The following is a 16,980-nucleotide window of genomic DNA, read 5'->3' as shown; positions in this document are numbered from 1 at the left end:
GCGCGGTGAATGCCGGGAGATCCCCGGAACTTTTCTGCCCCGGAACGTTCCGGCCGCGCTCGCGGTTCCCGCACCGGAAGGGTCGGGAAGACTCCCAAGATGGCGGCGCCCACGCGGTTGTGTCACGTTTGGGTGGGAGCCGAGACCGGAGCCCTTAAAGGTGGGGGGGGATCCTGAGGGGTCTGGGGGGGTTGAGGAGGGTCCTGAGGTGGGATTTGGGAGGGTTCCGAGGGAGTTCCAGGGACCGGGAGGGGCCTTTGGGGGGCCCCGGGGGTGTCTGGGGAGGCACTGAGGGTTTGGGGGGGGAAGTTGGGGGTCGCGGGGGAGTTCCCGGGGGTCTTAGGATGTTCGGGGTGGTCTTGGGGGGGTCTTGGCGTGATCCTGAGGTTCTCGGGGGGGGGGGTCCTGGCGGTTTTTGGGGGTCCCGGGGGTGTCCTGAGGTCCTTGGGGGGAGTTTTGGGGGGTCCCTGGGGGGCGGTTGGGGGGACTCGGGGTGGTTTTGGGGGGGGTGTCCCTGACTTTCCCCTCCCCCCCAGGGGTGAACCTGCAGCGCCGAGAGGCCACGAACCACGCGGGGGGGGAGGGGCTGAGCCGGGCCCGGGGGGTCTCGGTGCTCACCTGGGGGGACCCCGCCCAGAGCCAGGTGAGTTGGGGGGGGGGGGGGGGGGTCTGAGTTCCTGGGGGGGCTCCTGTCGGTTTTGGGGGGTCCCGGGGGGGTTTTGGGGTGTCCTGAGGGGGTTTTGGGGTGTCCTGAACCCCCCCCGTGCCCCCCCAGGTGCTGGTGGGAGCCCTGGATCGATCCCTGAGCGTTTTCAGCACCGAGGAAGGAAAATTCACCGGGGGGCGGCTCTGCCCGGGGGGGGGGCGGCGCCTTCTGCGGCCTCGGGGTGCTGGGCAGGTAAGGGGGGGGGGTCCTGGGGGGGTCTCAGGGGCGTTTTGGGGGTCCTCGGGGGTTTCAGGGGCGTTTTGGGGGTGCTGGGGGGTTTCAGGGGCGTTTTGGGGGTGCTGGGCAGGTAAGGGGGGGGGTCCTGGGGGGGGTCTCAGGGGCGTTTTGGGGGTTCTGGGGGGCTCCTGGGAGGGGCTGGGGAGGTTTTGGGGGGGTCTTTGGGGGTCCCAGAGGGGCTCTTGGAGGTCTCAGGGGGTTCCTGGGGCGGTCTCAGGGTTCTGGGGCTCTTTAGGGGAGAATTTGGGGGTCTGGGGGAGGTTCCCGAGGGGTCTGGGGGTGTCCGGCGGGGGGTTTGGGGGGTGGGGGATGGGTCAGAGGCCTTGGGGGGGTCCCCAAACCCCCCCTGACCCCCCCTGCCCCCCCCAGCTCTGTGGTCACCGCGGTGGAGTCGGGGCTGGTTCGGGTCTGGGGGCAGCAGGAGGATGAGGAGGTGAGTGGGGGCTCTGGGGGGGCTCTGGGGGGGTTTTGGGGTCCCCTCGAGACCCCTCCCCAATCCCAGCCCCGTTTGGGACCTTTAGGTGGGGTTGGATGTGCCAAAAATTGGGGAATTTGGGGGGATTTTTGGTGATTTTAGGGCAGTTTTTTAGCAGGGTTTGGGGTGGTTTGGGGGTTTGGGTTTTTTGGGGGGGGGTTTGGGGTGACCCCTCCCCATTTCCAGTCCCTGCCAAAATTGGGGATTTTGGGGTGGTTTTTAATGGGGATTTTGAGCAGAGTTTGGGGTGTTTTTGGGGGTTTTTTTGGGGGGAGTTTTGGGGTGACCCCTCCCCATTTCCAGCCCCTATAGGAGCCGGGGCTGTGCCAAAATTGGGGATTTTGGGGGGATTTTTGGCAGATTTTTCATGGAGGATTAGAGCAGGGTTTGGGTTGGGTTTGGGGTGGTTTTGGGGTTTTTTTTGGGGCAGTTTTGGGGTGACCCCTCCCCATTTCCAGCCCCTATAGGAGCCGGGGCTGTGCCAAAATTGGGGATTTTTGGTGGATTTTTGGCAGATTTTTGGGGTGTTTTTCATGAAGGATTTGAGCAGGGTTTGGGTTGGGTTTGGGGTGGTTTTTGGGGTTTTTTTTGGGGGGGGTTTTTGGGGTGACCCCTCCCCATTTCCAGCCCCTGCAGGAGCCGTGGCTGTGCCAAAATTGGGGATTTTGGGGGGATTTTTGGCAGATTTTTGTGGTGTTTTTCATGAAGGATTTGAGCAGGGTTTGGGTTGGGTTTGGGGTGGTTTTTGGGGTTTTTTTTTGGGGCAGTTTTGGGGTGACCCCTCCCCATTTCCAGCCCCTGCAGGAGCTGCAGGCGGGGCCGGGGCTGCGCCAGAATTGGGGATTTTTGGTGGATTTTGGGCACATTTCTTGGGGATTTTTTAATGGGGATTTTGAGCAGGGTTTGGGGTTATTTTGGGGGGGTTTTGGGGTAACTCCCCCCCATCCTCAGCCCCTGCAGGAGCTGCAGGCGGGGCCGGGGCTGTGCCGGATGCGCCAGGACCCCACGAGGCCTCACGTGGTGGGCACGGGGGGGAAGGAGAATGGGCTCAAGGTGTGGGACCTGCAGCGGCCCCAGGAGCCCCTGTTCCGGGCCAAGAACGTGAGTGGCACCCCAGAAATACACCCCAAAAATACCTCAAAGCAACCCCAAAAATATCCCAGATCCGAGCCCAAAATTACCCCAAAAACAATACCCAAAAATTACCCTAGAAATACCCCAAAAAGATCCCAAAAATACACCAAAACAACCCTGGAAATACCCCCAGAACAACCCCAAAAATACCCAAAAGTTACTCTAGAAATACCCCAGAAACAGCCCCCAAAATGCCCAGAAACTACCCCAGAAATTTCCTGAAAATACCCCAAAAACTACCCCAGAACAACCCCAAAAATACCCCAAATCTACTCTAGACCTACCTGAGTAACAACTCCAAAAATAACCTTTAAAATACCCTGAAACCACCCCAGAAATACTCTCCAAAACTATTCTAGAAATACCCCAAAGCAACCCCAAAACCGCCCCAAAAACAACCACGGAAATACCCAAAAAATACCCCGATAACACCTAAAAATGTACCCCAAAATAATCTTGAATGCAACCCCAAAATACCCTAAAAACGTCCTAAAACCACCTAAAAATTAACTCCAAAACCCCCTCCAAAAGCACCCAAAAAATTCGCAAAACACCCCAAAAATATCCCAAAAAATATCCAAAAAAATACTCAAAAGCCACTCCAAAAATACCCAAAACCGACCCCAATCACGGCACTAAAAATGCCCAAAAAATACCCCAAAAAATCCAAAATAAATCCTAAAAATACCCCAAAAATGCCCCAAAATATCCCAAAATTCCATAAAACCCCCCTGGAATGTCCCCAAATGTCCCAAAGTGTCCCCAAATGTCCCCAAATGTCCCAAAGTGTCCCCAAATGTGCCGCAGGTGAGGAACGATTGGCTGGACCTGCGCGTGCCCGTCTGGGACCGGGACCTGCAGTTCCTGCCAGGGTCACAGAGAATCGTCACCTGCACGGGGCACGGCCAGGTGAGGGCACCTGGGGACACCTGGGGACACCTGGGGACATTGGGGACACCTGGGGGCATTGGGGGTCATCTGGGGTCACCTGCATGGGGCATGGACAGGTGAGGGCACCTGGGGACACCTGGGGACATTGGGGACATTGGGGACACCTGGGGTCACCTGCACGGGGCATGGACAGGTGAGGGCACCTGGGGACACCTGGGGACATTGGGGACACCTGGGGACATTGGGGGTCACCTGAATGGGGCACGGCCAGGTGAGGGCACCTGGGGACACCTGGGGACATTGGGGGTCACCTGGGGTCACCTGGGGTCACCTGCACAGGGCACGGCCAGGTGAGGGCACCTGGGGACATTGGGGGCATTGGGGGTCACCTGGGGTCACCTGAATGGGGCATGGACAGGTGAGGACACCTGGGGACACCTGGGGACACCTGGGGACATTGGGGGGGACACCTGGGGGTATCTGGGTCACCTGCATGGGGCACGGACAGGTGAAGGCACCTGGGGACATTGGGGGGGGACACCTGGGGGCACCTGAACGGGGCATGGACAGGTGAGGGCACCTGGGGGCACCTGGGGTCACCTGGGGGTACCTGGGGGTACCTGGGGGCATTGGGGGACACCTGGACAGGGCATGGACAGGTGAGGAGGCACCTGGGGGCATCTGGGGGGGACATCTGGGCACACCTGGGGGGCATTGGGGTCATTTGGGGACATCTGGGATCACCTGGACAGGGCACAGCCAGGTGAGGGCACCTGGGGGCACCTGGGGGCACCTGAATGGGTCATGGACAGGTGAGGGTACCTGGGGGTATCTGGGGTCACCTGCACAGGGCACAACCAGGTGAGGGCACCTGGGGGCACCTGCAGTGCCCTCCACGTGTCCCTCCCTACCTTCCCCTGTCCCCACCCATCTCTCACCTGTCCCCCTGTCCCCTCCTGTCCCCTCCTGTCCCTCACTGTCCCCTCACCTGTCCCAGGTGCGTCTCTATGACCCCTCGTGTCCCCGGCGCCGCCCGGTGCTCGATGCCGCCTTTGGGGAGGCGCCGCTGACGGCGCTGGCGCTGCCCGAGGGGAACACGTCAGTGCTGGGGGGGGCTGGGCCCTTCTGGGGGGTCCTGGGGGGGTTTGGGGGAATTTTAGGTGATTTTGGGGGGTCCTGGGGGGATTTCGGGGGATCCTGAGGGGGTTTGGGGGAATTTCCAGGGGAATTTGGGGTGATTTTGGGGGGTCGTGGGGAGATTTAGGGGGATCCTAAGGGGGGTTTGGGAGAATTTTAGGGGGTCCTGGGGGGTTTGGGGGGATTTTAGGTGATCTTGGGGAGTCCTGGGGGGATTTTGGGGAGTCCTGGGGGGATTTAGGGGGGATTTTAGGGGGTGCTAAGGGGGTTTGGGGGGTCTTGGGGGAGTTTGGGGGGGTTTGGGGGGTCCTGAGGGGGATTTTGGGGGATCCTGAGGGGATTTAGGGGGGATTTTAGGGGGTGCTAAGGGGGTTTGGGGGGGTCCTGAAGGGATTTAGGGGGGATTTTAGGGGGTGCTAAGGGGGTTTGGGGGGGTCCTGTTGGAGTTTGGGGGGTCCTGAGGGGGATTTTGGGGGATCTTGAGGGGATTTTTGAGGAGATTTTGGGGGTTTTAAGGAGCCTTTGGGGGGATCCTGGAGGGCTCTGAAAAGCCCCAAAGTGACCCTGGGGGGGTTTGGGGGTACCCGGGGTGAATTTGGGGTGCCCGGGATTGGGGTGGGGGGGGTCCCACCGCCTCCCCCAGCCCCATTTTCCCCCTCCCCAGCTCGGTGGTCGTGGGCAGCGCCCGGGGGGACGTGGCCGTGATCGACCTGCGCAAAGGTGAGGGGGGTCCTGAGGGATTTTGGGGGGTCCTGGGGGATTTTGGGGGGTCCTGGGAGAATTTTGGGGGTCCCAGAGGGATTTTGGGGGTCCTGGGGGAATTTTGGGGGGTGTCCCAAAGGGATTTTGGGGGGATTCTTGGGGGGAATTGGAGGAATTTTGGGGGCTCCTGAGGGAATTTGAGGGGGGGGGATCCTGGGGAGGGTCTGGAGGAGTCTTAGGGGGATTTTGGGGGTCCTGGGTGAATTTTGGGGAGGATTGGGGGATTTTGGGGGGGATTTTGTGGGATTTTGTGGATCTTGGTTGGATTTTGGGGGGGTCCCGGGGAGGATTTTGGGGATCCTGGGGCGATTTTGGGAGGGTTGGGGGATTTTGGGGGTCCTGGGTGGATTTTGGGGGGGATTTTGTGGGATTTTGGGGAGTTTTGGGGGGGATTTTGTGGATCCTGGGTGGATTTTGGGGGGAATTTTGTGGGATTTTGGGGGTCCTGGGTGGATTTTGGGGGGGTCCCGGGGAGGATTTTGTGGATCCTGGGTGGATTTTGTGGGATTTTGGGGGCTCTGGGTGGGTTTTGGGGAGGATTTTGTTGGATTTTGGGGGTCCTGGGTGGATTTTGAGGGGGTCCCGAGGGGGATTTTGGGGGTCCTGGGTGGATTTTGGGGGGATTTTGGGGGTCCTGGGTGGGTTTTGGGGGGGATTTTGTGGGATTTTGGGGGTTCTGGGTGGATTTTGAGGGGGTCCCGAGGGGGATTTTGTGGATCCTGGGTGGGTTTTGAGGGGGTCCCGGGGAGGATTTTGGGGGTCCTGGGTGGATTTTGGGGGGGATTTTGTGGGATTTTGTGGGTCCTGGGTGGGTTTTGGGGGGGTCCCGGGGGTCTGTGCCCCCCTGATCCCCCCGTGTCCCCCCAGGGCGGGTCCTGAGGGCCCTCAAGGGCTTTGCTGGGGGGGTCCGGGGGCTGCAGTGCCACCCCCGCCTGCCCCTCGTGGCCTCCGTGGGCCTCGATCGCTTCCTGCGCCTGCACCGGCTGGACGGGCACCTGTGCCACAAGGTGGGACCCAAAACACCCCAAAATCACCCCAAAATCACCCCAAAAACACCCCAAAATCACCCCCAAAATCACCCCAAAAACACCCCAAAAACACCCCAAAATCACCCCAAAATCACCCCAAAATCACCCCCAAAATCACCCCAAAATCACCCCAAAAACCCTGGGACACCCCCAAAAACCCCGGGACACCCCCAAAACCCCCGGGACACCCCAAAAATCACCCGAAAAACCCTTGGGGACGCCCCAAAATCACCCCAAAAAACCCCTGGGACACCCCCAAAATCACCCCAAAAAACCCCTGGGACCCTTTAAATAGCCTTAAAAATCCTTGGAAACCCCCAAAACCTTCCCAAAATCATCCCAACACCACCCCAAAACACCTGGGACACCCCCAAAATCATCCCAAAACCCATGGGAGTCTCCAAAACCATCCTAAACCAGCCCAAAAACCCCTGGGATCCCCCCCAAAACCACCCCAAAATCCACCTCAAACCACCCCAAAAACCCCTGGGACCCCCCCAAAATCATCCCAAAACCCATGGGACACCCTAAAACCACCCCAAAATCTCTGGGATCCCCCAAAATTCATCCAAACTCCTGGCACTCCCCAAAACCACCCCAAAACCATCCCAAATCCTTCTGGGAACCCTTGGGACCCCCCCAGAGCCCCCCTCAGAACACCCCAAAACCCTGAGACCCCCCCCCCCAAACCCCCCCAGGACCTCCCCAAATTCCTGACATTGACCCCAAACCCCCTCAAAAAACCCAAAATCCCCTCAACCCCCCTAAAAATATCCCCCAAAACCCCCCCTCAGGGACCCCCAAATTGCTGAGATTGACCCCAAAACCCCCCAAAAAAACCCCAAAAATGCCCTGAGCCCCCCCAAACCCCCCCTGTCCCCCCAGGTGTACCTGAAGTCGCGCCTCACCTGCCTCCTGCTGAACACACACCTGGACTGGGAGGTGAGACCCCACCCCAAATCGGCGTTGGGGGGTCTGGGGGTGCCCCCCACCCTTTTAACCCCCCCCATTTCCCCCTCCCCCAGGCCCAGGAGGAGCCCCCTCCCCAAAAAGGGGTGAAGGACGAGGAGGGGGACGAGCTGTGGGACGCGCTCGAGTCCATCCCCACCCCCAAAAAGAGCAAGAAAAGGAAAATTTCGGGGCTTTGAGGGGTCCCAGGACCCCCCAAAACCCCCCCAGGCCCCCTCCCCCGCTGTATATAACGTCCAAAATGAGGGAAATAAACGGAATTTTGGGGTTTTTGGAGAAAAAAACGGGAATTTTGTGGGAAATTGGGGCTGGGGGTGCTGGGGTGGGTGGGGAGAGCACAAAGGGATTTTTGAGGCGCGGCCCCTTTAAATCTTTAGCTCCGCCCCTCAAGGGGTTTAGCCCCGCCCCCAGCGGTTAATTAATTATGTTAATTAGCACCTCAGTAATTAGCAGGGTCACCCCCAGCAGGCAAATTTGGGGAGGGGTCTCTGCCTGGTTTTTGAGGCGACGACAACGTCACTGAATCGCGATAGAGCGACGATAAATATTAATTATTTATTAATAATTAATAATTAATTAATAATTAATAATTAATAATTAATTATAATTAATTTATTTGTTATTAATTATTAATTTAACCTGGTTGTGATTAATTAAATTGGGGCGATTAATTAATTGAGAGTGACTGATTAACCTGGTTGTGACTAATTAAATTGGGGCGATTAATTAATTTAGCGTGACTAATTAAACTGGGATGATGGGCGGAGCAGAGAGGAGGCTCCAGGAGCGACACCCAGCCATGGCAGCGTGGCTGCTATCGCGATATCATTGCAATAATATCGCGATATAAATGTGACAATCGCGATTATTCAACATTTCCCAGCGATTTTTCACCACCTGAGGTTCCTCCTTGGGGTTCCCTGTCCCCGGAGGCGCCGCCAGGAACCACCTGGGAGCGACAGCGACGCCAAAAAAGCGCAAACGTCGCGATAGAGACGCAAAATTTGGTGATTTTGGAGAAATTTCAGCTTTTTTTAAGGCGCTACAATACTGGGATGATGTGGCTGCTATCGTGATATAATCACAATTTAATCTATTTTTCACATTAAACGTCCCCATCGGGGGTGCACCGGGCTGCTATCGTGATATAATTGCGATATAAGGAGTTTCCAATCTGGTTTTCACCATTGGAAGGTCCCTGGTTGGGGTGCACCGTTCCCGGAGGCGCTGCAATACCGGGACCGTGGGGTTCATATCGCGACATAATCAGGATATTTGATTCTTTTACCCTATTTTTCACCATCTCAGTTCCCTGTGTGGGGTGCACCGTTCCCGGAGGCCCCACAGTACCGGGACACTGGGGTTGATCTTGTGATAGAATCACGACATAATCACGATATTGAGTATTTTTAATCCGTTTTTCACCAACGAAATGTCCCCGGTTGGCGCCTCACCTTTCCCGGAGGCTCCGCAGTACCGGGACAATGAGCAGAGCATGGAGCGAATGAACTCCCAAAGGATTGCGGGGAGCTGAATCACAGCTGATATCGCGATAGAATCACGATTTAGGTTGGTTTTCAGTCTATTTTTCACCAGTGGAAGGTCCCCGGTTGGGGCCGCACCGTTCCCGGAGGCACCGCGATACCGGGACAATGAGCACAGCACGGAGCGAATGCGCTGCCGAGGGTTTGCGGGTAGAGGAATCACGGCTGATATCGCGATATAGTCACGATTTAGGTTGGTTTTTAATCTATTTTTGACCAGCGAAAGGTCCCCGGTGTGGGGTGCACCGTTCCCGGAGGCACTGCAATACCGGGACGATGCGCGGAGCGGAGGGAGCAAGCTCCGGGTCCAACTCCCGAGCCCAAAAATCCGTTTAATATAAAGTCCTCTCATCGAGGACGTATCAGATATTAAACTGATAAGAACAGATACTACACTTGATCTTAGCCAAAAGGCCGAGAAGCGATACCGGCCCCTGCTCCCAGCGCCGCTCCCGGCCCCGCCCGGCCCGCCCGCACCTCACGGCCGCCCCCGCGCCGCGCTCCGACCGCTCCCGACCCCTTCTGGAACATTCTCTCCATCGCATCCCGCACTTTCCTCCCATGTTTCGCATGCTCCGACCCCAAAAATCGCGAATTTCTCCCCGAATTTTCGCTCCCATGATGCCCTTGGCGGCGTGACGGCGCTAATTTGCATTATTGCACCCGTTAAATTTACATAACTCCGCCCACCACTCGGCATTTTGCAACCGCCCACCTCTGAAAGCCCCGCCCCACAGCCGCTGACTCGGGATCTGATTGGACGAACGAGCACTTTGATTTGCATTCACCACGCCCCTTGCCGAATAACCCGATTACCTCATTAGCATAACCACACCCATTAATCACGTGATGCCGTGCTTCATTAGCATAACCGCCCCCTTTATTTGCATATCAGCGGCCCCGCCCCAGCCCTCCAGGGCGGTGTTGTGGCTTTGGGGGGACATTGAGGGGCTCCCCGCTCTCCCTAAGGGATTTTGGGGGGACAGGAGGGACCTGGAAATCCCCAAAATCATCCAAACCACCCAAAAATGGGTTTAAAGTTTCAGTTTTGTGTTTAGTTTCAATGTTTGGTTTAAAGTCTGAATTTTGGGTTCAAATTCTGAAGTTTGGGATCCTGGGCTCAGTTTTGGTTCCCCTGCAGGGACAGTTTGGGGTTTATGTGCACGTGACCCCCCCTGATCCCCTCCCCTGGTGTTTCCCCCTCCCCAAAAAACAACAAACTCCATGTTTGAAACAAAAATCGAGATTTTTATTTGTATTTAATGAAACTTCCACGATCCAAGAGCTAGAAGAAGAAATTCAAGTTTTAAGAGTTTAAAAAACTCCTTTAAGACCCCCAAAGTCTTTTAAAGACTCACACAGAGACCCGAAATCCGCATTTGTGACCCCAAAAAGCCTCAACCCTCCCACCATGGATCCCCCAAATCCCCTCTGGGTCCCCCCAGAGCCTCAGGGGGAACCGATCAATCACAGGGCTCAGTCTGGGGCGGTGTCGCCTCATCCTCGGCAGGGGGGACCCCAAAACCCCCACCCAAACCCCCCAAATCCCCTCCCCAAACCTCAAAGCCCAAATCCCCTCCCCAAACCTCAAAGCCCAAATACCAATAAGTTCCTCCCAAAACCCTTAAATCCCTCCCCGAAACCCAAAATCCTCTTGCCAAACCTCTCAGTGAAACACCCAAATCCCCTCCTCAAAAAACCCCAAAATGCCCTCCCCAAAAACTTTGAAGTCCTCTCCCCAAACCCTGTAAATCCCATTTTAAAACCCCAAAATGCTCTCTCCCCAAACCCTTAAAATCCCCTCCTTAAAGCAACCCCAAAATGCCTTTTTTAAACCCCAAAATCCTCTCCCCAACCGCCCAAAATCCCTTCCCTCATCTTTAAATTCTCCTCTCCCCACACCCCAAAATCCCCTCCCAAAAAACCCCAAAATCCTTCTATAAAACCCCCTCCTCAAACCCCAAAATGCTGTGCCCCACACCCCAAAATCTCCTCCCAAAAAACCCCAAAATCCCCCCCAAAAAAACCCCAAACCTCACCTGAGTTTCAGTTCCCTGCAGCACCTGTGGGATGCAGACAAAGGGGGGGAGGGGTTTTAGGGCGCCCCCTCCTCCCCAGGACCCCCTCCGGGACCCCCCCCCCCAGTTTTTCAGGTGTTCGGGTGTTTTCAGGGGGGTCAAAGTGAGCTAGTGACATCATCACAAAAACTGGGGGTTCCCTGGGAGGGTGACATCATCGGTGACGTCATTTGTTAGGCCACACCCCCTCATTTACATACCTGGTGTCAGAGCTGTCAGTCACCTGAAAAGAGGGGGCACAAGGGGGGGGTCAGGGGGGGTCGTTGGGGAATTTGGGGACCCCAAAACGGGGGAAGCCCCCCTGGGTCAGTCCCTGAGGTGTCAACAGCGGCTTCAGCCGAACGAGATTCAAGGGTCATCACCCCTGGGGGGCAAAACCCACCCCAAAACACCCCAAAACCCACCCCAAAACACCCCAAAACCCACCCTATAATATCCCAAATTCACCCCAAAACCCACCCCAAAACACCCCAAATTCACCCTAAAACCCACCCTAAAACATCCCAAATTCACCCCAAAACCCACCCCACATTCACCCCAAACCCACCCTAAAACATCGCAAATTCACCCCCAAACCCACCCTAAAACTCCCCAAATTCACCCCAAAACTCCCCCTAAAACCCCCTAAAGTTCTCCAGATCATCCCTGGAGGGCCCCCCCAATGTGGGGGTGCAAATCCCACCCAAGGGCCCCCCCAGATGAACAATTCCCCCCCAGGTTGAGATTTTACCTTCAATTTATTTCCAAAGTCACGAATTGGATCCAAAACCCCCAAATTCCCATGTTTGGAGTTGGGGTCACCCCATTCAGGACCCCTGGGGGGGCAGGATGCTGTAATGAATTGAGGGGGGGTCAGTGTGAGCCATGGACACCCTAAAATGCCCCCCGAGCCCCCCAGGCCCCCTCAGACCGTCCCCGCTGGGACCTCTCGGCCTCCTCTCCCCCCGGGGGCTCCAGGGGGTTCCACCTTTGCAGGTCCTGGGCCCGCCGGGGGGGTCAGACAGGTGAGGGTTTCCTCATGGGGGGCCTGGAACCCCCAAATCCCAGCCTGAGACCCCTAAATGCCAGCCCTCAATCCTAAATCCCACCCTGAGACTCCCCAATGCCAACCTGGGATCCCAAATCCCACCCCTCAATCCCAAATCCTAACCTGGAACCCAAAATCCCAGCCTGAGACCCCCCAATGCCAACCTGGCACCCCAAATCCTGCCCTGAGACCCCCAAAGCCATCCTGGAACTCTTAATGCCAACCTGAGACCCCCAAATGCCAACCTGGAATCCCAAATCCCAACCTGGGATCCCAAATCTGTGACCCCTAAATCCCACCCTGGAACCCCAAATCCCACCCTGAGACCCCCAATGCCAGCCTTGTGACACTTCATTCCCTCTCCATGACCCCAAACCTTACCTTGGGCCCCCCAAGTCCCACCCCATGATCCCAAATCCAACTTTAGGGACCCCAAATCCCACCCCAGGGAGCCAAAACCCCACCTTGAGACCCCCAAATCTCAATCTGGGACCCCAAATCTCATCCTGAGACCTCCAAATCCCACCCTGGCACCCTTTAATCCCATCCCATGGTCGCAAATCCCAACCTGGGTCCTCCAAACCCTACCCCAGGATCCCAAACCCTATTCCAGGACTCCCCGAATCCCACGTGAGGACCCCCAAATCCAACCTCATGACCCTAAATCCCACCAATCATCTCCAAATCCAATTAAATCTCACTCAATGTCCCCCAAACCCACCCCTTGCCCCTAAATCCCTTTTCAGGGAGCTCAAACCTCACCCCAAGGACCCCAAACCCTACCATGGGACCTTTAACTTCCCCCCAAGAACCACAAACCTCACCCTGGAGCCCCAATCCTTAAGTGAGGGACCCCAAACCCACCCAGAGCCCCCAGCACTCACCAGGCCCTGCAGCCCCCGTGGCTGAGCTGGAATTTGGGGGGGTCAGGGGGGTCCCGTGGCTGTGAAGGAAATTGGGGGGTTCAGGGAGGGGTCAGGGGGGCTCAGACCCGCCCAGGGGGTGCAGCCCCCCCCCCCAAATCCGATCAGGGCTTTGGTAACTCTGCTGCCATTGGAATCATCCTCCAGTCAGGGGGTGTCATCCCTTCGGAATGGGGGGGCTGGGGAGGGGTTTGGGGGTTTAGGGGGGCTCTGACCTGATTGGGGTCACTGTGGTCACTTCAGGGTGGTCTGGAGGTCACCCCGGGCTCGGACATCTCCCACTGGAAAATACAAATTAATGGTGTTTGTTTAAATAAATTTAAATTATTTAGTTGATTGCGGGGCCTTATGGTCATTGCTTTAAATGTGGGGGGGTTTAGGGGGGCTCTGACCTGAGGGGGTCACTGGGGTCACTTCAGGGTGGTCTGGAGGTCACCCCGGGCTCGGACATCTCCCACTGTAAAATATAAATTATTGATGGTTATTAAATTAAATGTAAATTATTTAGTTGATTGTGGGGCCCCATGGTCATTGCTTTAAATGTGGGGGGGTTTAGGGGGGCTCTGACCTGAGGGGGTCACTGTGGTCACTTCAGGGTGGCCCGAGGTCTCTTCCATTTTTTAACACTACGAAATAAAAATTAGTTTATTGATTTTAACTCTTATAAAATAATTAATTACTAAGAATAAATTCGCAATAATTAGTGAATTAGCAGCTGCTCTCAGCAGTCACGTGGCATCAGGGGCCCTCAGCCATATGCTTGTCATTGTCACTCCTCACCGAACAGCCACCAATGTGGGGGGACCCCGAATGTGCTCCTCGGAAGGAAAAAATTCCACATTTTTACCCAAAAAAATGGGGCTCACCTGGGCAGGGGCCATGGGGAACCCGCGGATGAGGATTCCATGTTTCAAGAGCTGGAAAAATGAATTTAAAAAGAAATAAAGTCTTGAATCTCCTGTAAAATCCTCCAAAATTTCTCCACAACCCAAGGCTCACGCAGAGACCCCCAAAATCCCCATTTGTGACCCCCGAAAACCCCCCCGGGTCCCTCCAGAGCCTCAGGGGGAACCGATCAATCACAGGGCTCAGTCTGGGGCGGTATCGCCTCATCCTCGGCAGGGGGGACCCCAAAATCCCCTCCCCAAAACCCCATTCGCAAACCCCCAGACTCACCTGAGCACTCACGGCTCATGCCTTAAAAGCAAAGGAAAAAGGTATTAAAATGACGATTTTAACAAAGCAGATCTTTATATAAACTTCATAAATTTAAATTCCACGAGCATTTAAAGCCCTGGATGAGGGTTTTGAGTGGATGTGAACGCCAACACGTGGTTTATGCCCATCAAAAAGATTTACTCCTTCCTCGTGATTCTGATTTATTCCATGAGGGTCCTAAACCCTTTAAAAGAGATCTGGAGCCCCCCCCCTTGGTCAGTGCCACTCAGATTATTCCAGAAGCTTCTCCACTGACCCATCAGCAAGAGAGAGTTCAGGGTGATCATCCCCGCAGCACTGCTGCCCTCAAATCCAGGTTATTAAACCCAAAGCGACTCACCTCAGGCAAAAGCAGCATTTCGCGGGTAGAAGCACTAAAAAGAAAACAAAAGAAAAAGGTTTTAGAATCAAAGAATATGATCATATGAGATAGCAAACCCCCACGTCGGGGCAAGACGAGCCCTCAGAGATCTTTATAAATTCTTCACCGCGCCATCAGCACAGGTCTGTGAGAGACTCATCCCCGAGCAGCCCCTGAGGAAGGCGCGGCGCCCTCACGGAACCCCTCAGGGAGGGACACAGCGGCTGCACCGTGAGGGGAAGGGGCCTGGAGAACTCCAGACTGCTCCCCATGAGCCAGGGGAGAGGAAGCGCGGTTATGGAGGCCGCTGCACCCCCCTGAACTCCCCCCATGTCCCATTCAGGTACATCCCAGAAAAATCCGTAACTCACCTTCTCCTATCGCTGCTGGGACAAAATGGCCGCCTTGCTCCCTCGCGGCAGCTTAAATACCGCGCAGGGCATGCCGGGAAAAGGGGCGGGGCGTGAGCGCTGAGGGAGGAGAAAAGGCGGGAAAGGCGCGAGGGCCGTGGGGCGCCCCCTGGCGGGTGAGGCCGTGAGGGGAATGCCCGGGGAGGATTTTGGGGGAGTTTTTTTTTGGGAATTCCACACCCGAATTCGTTCGGCAACTCCCGCCACCGCTCTGAAGGGTTCAGAGCGATTAATTAATTCTCTTGATGGTTTTTTAGCTCCACGCTCCGCCAATCGGGTGTTTCCGGTTGTTTCCGCGCGTCTCTCGGCTTTAATCGGGTGTTTCCGCCACCTTTCGGCTCCGTCAGCCTCGCCCACCGCCGCACTCGGGTATTTCCGTCACTGTTCGGCTCCTTCAGCCCCGCCCCCCTCTGCGCTCGGGTATTTCCGGCACCGCTCGGCTCTTTCCGCCTCCCCCTTAGAGACTCATTACCCACACAGCGTCTTCTCATTAGCCGACTCCAAATTAATGCTCATTAAGCTCCTCCCTCTATTTAACTCCCCCATCAGCTGCTCGGGAACCCCATTAACCCCTTCTAGCCCAACTTCAGCCCCAAACCACTCTGAACACTTCACAACCAATGTTAAAATAAAGTCAACAAACTCAAAAAAAGCATCAAAACCAGCTTGAAAAGCCCCAAAATGCTGGGAACGGAGCCCAAATTCCTTTATTGTGCTCAGGAGTTGGCGTTGGGACCCTTCTTCTTGCCGAAGGTGGGCACCACGTTGACGAAGCGCCGGTTGTACTGCATGCGCCGCTTGGCCCGCCCCGTCTTCTTCTTCTTCTTCTCCTGCTTGGCCACCTGATGGAAAACCGGGGGGTCAGGGGGGTCCCGAAAACCCTGGCAGGGTCCCCAAACCCCGTGGGGGTCCCCAAAGCCGGGGGGAGCCCCCTGAGCGCTCACCTTGGGGGTCTGGCCCCTCACTTTGCCGGCGCGGGCGAGGGAGCCGTGGACTTTACCTGGGGGGAGGAAGGAAATTGGGGTGTTGGGGGGGTTGTTTTGCTAATTACCAGCCTGATAATTAGCGGCCCCCCTGTAATTACCGCCCAGCAGGCGCGTGGAGAGGTCCAGGGTGGTGAATTCGGGGAGGGGGCTCTGCCCCAGCACGGCCTCATCGTCCAGGGGGGGTCCCGGCGTGGAGCAGCACTTGGTCCTCGGGGGGGATCCCCGAAAGCTCGGCCACCCTCTCCTGGGGGAGGGGGACAAACGGGGGGGGTCAGCACCCCAAAATCTGGGAGGGAAATTGGGGAGGGGGACAGCCCGAATTTGGGGGCTCTCACCTTGATCTGGGCGAGGGTCTCGGAGCCAGAGAGCTCGAGGGTGAGGAGGGTCTGGCCGCGGATGAAGAGCTGCATGGTGGCGGCTGGGAGGGAATTTGTGGGGGTTAGGGGGGGGTCCCCACATCCCAAAAATAAAGGGGAGACCCTTAGGGATCTCCCAACGAATTTAGGATGGAATTTGGAGGGTCTTCAGACCCTTCTGTCTCTATTTTTGGGTGAAAACCCCTCTGATTTTCCTCCTCCCCCTGTCCCCCCACCGAAGGTCCCCCCAAAGACTCTTGGGCCTTTCTGAGCCCTCTCAAATCCTTCCCAAAGCCTCATGGATCCCTCCCCACAAATAACCCCGACCCCCTCAAGGCCTCACAGCGCCCTCAGGACCCCGCCCAACGCCTCAGCCCCCCAAGAAAAACCCCGGAACCCTTCAAAAACCCCCCAGGCCTCCCTCAAGGCCTCACAATCACCCCCAAGACCCGCCAGGCTCGTCAAAACCGCCTCGAGCCACCTCATCCCCCTCCCCCAGCTCCTCCCCGCCCTTCTGACCCCTCAAAAAGCCCCAATCTCCTCAAATCCCCCCAAAAATCCCCAAATTTCCCCCGAACCCCTCGAGCGCGGCCTCACCACGGCGTCTCCAAGGCGGAAAGGGGCAGCGCGCAGGCGCGGCGCGGTGACGTCACCCGGACGTAAAGTGTACGTGACGACGCCGCCAGCCGCGGAACTACAAAGATGGCGGAGTCTTGGCAAAGGGGCGTGGCCAGGAAA

The 16,980-nt window shown here is 56.7% G+C and overlaps 2 protein-coding genes and 4 non-coding genes across 6 annotated transcripts; 1 reads left to right on the top strand and 5 right to left on the bottom strand.

Annotated features, from left to right (window-relative positions):
• The first annotated feature begins 2 nt into the window (after window positions 1-2).
• WDR74 (WD repeat domain 74) lies at window positions 3-7,647 on the top strand. The gene is given in 12 exon segments (XM_071419611.1): window positions 3-160; window positions 537-643; window positions 776-853; window positions 855-898; window positions 1,313-1,376; window positions 2,370-2,519; window positions 3,360-3,461; window positions 4,441-4,541; window positions 5,245-5,300; window positions 6,210-6,349; window positions 7,256-7,312; window positions 7,396-7,647. Coding segments are annotated over 12 exon segments (1,173 nt in total). The 5' UTR covers window positions 3-9; the 3' UTR covers window positions 7,519-7,647.
• Window positions 7,648-9,118: 1,471 nt separating this feature from the next.
• On the bottom strand, window positions 9,119-9,309 carry LOC139586344 (U2 spliceosomal RNA). Its single transcript, XR_011677707.1, has one exon. It is a non-coding gene; the product is annotated as a U2 spliceosomal RNA (small nuclear RNA).
• On the bottom strand, window positions 9,123-16,970 carry LOC139586318 (ubiquitin-like FUBI-ribosomal protein eS30 fusion protein). Its single transcript, XM_071419616.1, is given in 17 exon segments — window positions 9,123-10,168; window positions 10,923-10,946; window positions 11,162-11,184; window positions 11,692-11,792; window positions 12,873-12,931; window positions 13,127-13,192; window positions 13,304-13,368; window positions 13,480-13,537; window positions 13,778-13,828; window positions 14,088-14,108; window positions 14,470-14,503; window positions 14,862-15,742; window positions 15,845-15,900; window positions 15,985-16,066; window positions 16,068-16,130; window positions 16,222-16,304; window positions 16,840-16,970. Coding segments are annotated over 5 exon segments (402 nt in total). The 5' UTR covers window positions 16,297-16,304; window positions 16,840-16,970; the 3' UTR covers window positions 9,123-10,168; window positions 10,923-10,946; window positions 11,162-11,184; window positions 11,692-11,792; window positions 12,873-12,931; window positions 13,127-13,192; window positions 13,304-13,368; window positions 13,480-13,537; window positions 13,778-13,828; window positions 14,088-14,108; window positions 14,470-14,503; window positions 14,862-15,616.
• LOC139586347 (small nucleolar RNA SNORD22) lies at window positions 11,861-11,986 on the bottom strand. The gene has a single exon (XR_011677710.1). It is a non-coding gene; the product is annotated as a small nucleolar RNA SNORD22 (small nucleolar RNA).
• Window positions 13,967-14,034, bottom strand: LOC139586346 (small nucleolar RNA SNORD31). The gene has a single exon (XR_011677709.1). It is a non-coding gene; the product is annotated as a small nucleolar RNA SNORD31 (small nucleolar RNA).
• LOC139586345 (small nucleolar RNA SNORD26) lies at window positions 14,351-14,424 on the bottom strand. Its single transcript, XR_011677708.1, has one exon. It is a non-coding gene; the product is annotated as a small nucleolar RNA SNORD26 (small nucleolar RNA).
• Window positions 16,971-16,980: the final 10 nt, after the last annotated feature.

Source organism: Agelaius tricolor, unplaced genomic scaffold, assembly GCF_023055355.1.
Source record: "Agelaius tricolor isolate 1412-34295 unplaced genomic scaffold, bAgeTri1.0.p SCAF_112, whole genome shotgun sequence".
Lineage (NCBI taxonomy): Eukaryota > Metazoa > Chordata > Aves > Passeriformes > Icteridae > Agelaius > Agelaius tricolor.
The sequence above is the reverse complement of the archived record's forward strand: the minus strand, read 5'-3'. Positions and strand labels throughout refer to the sequence as shown.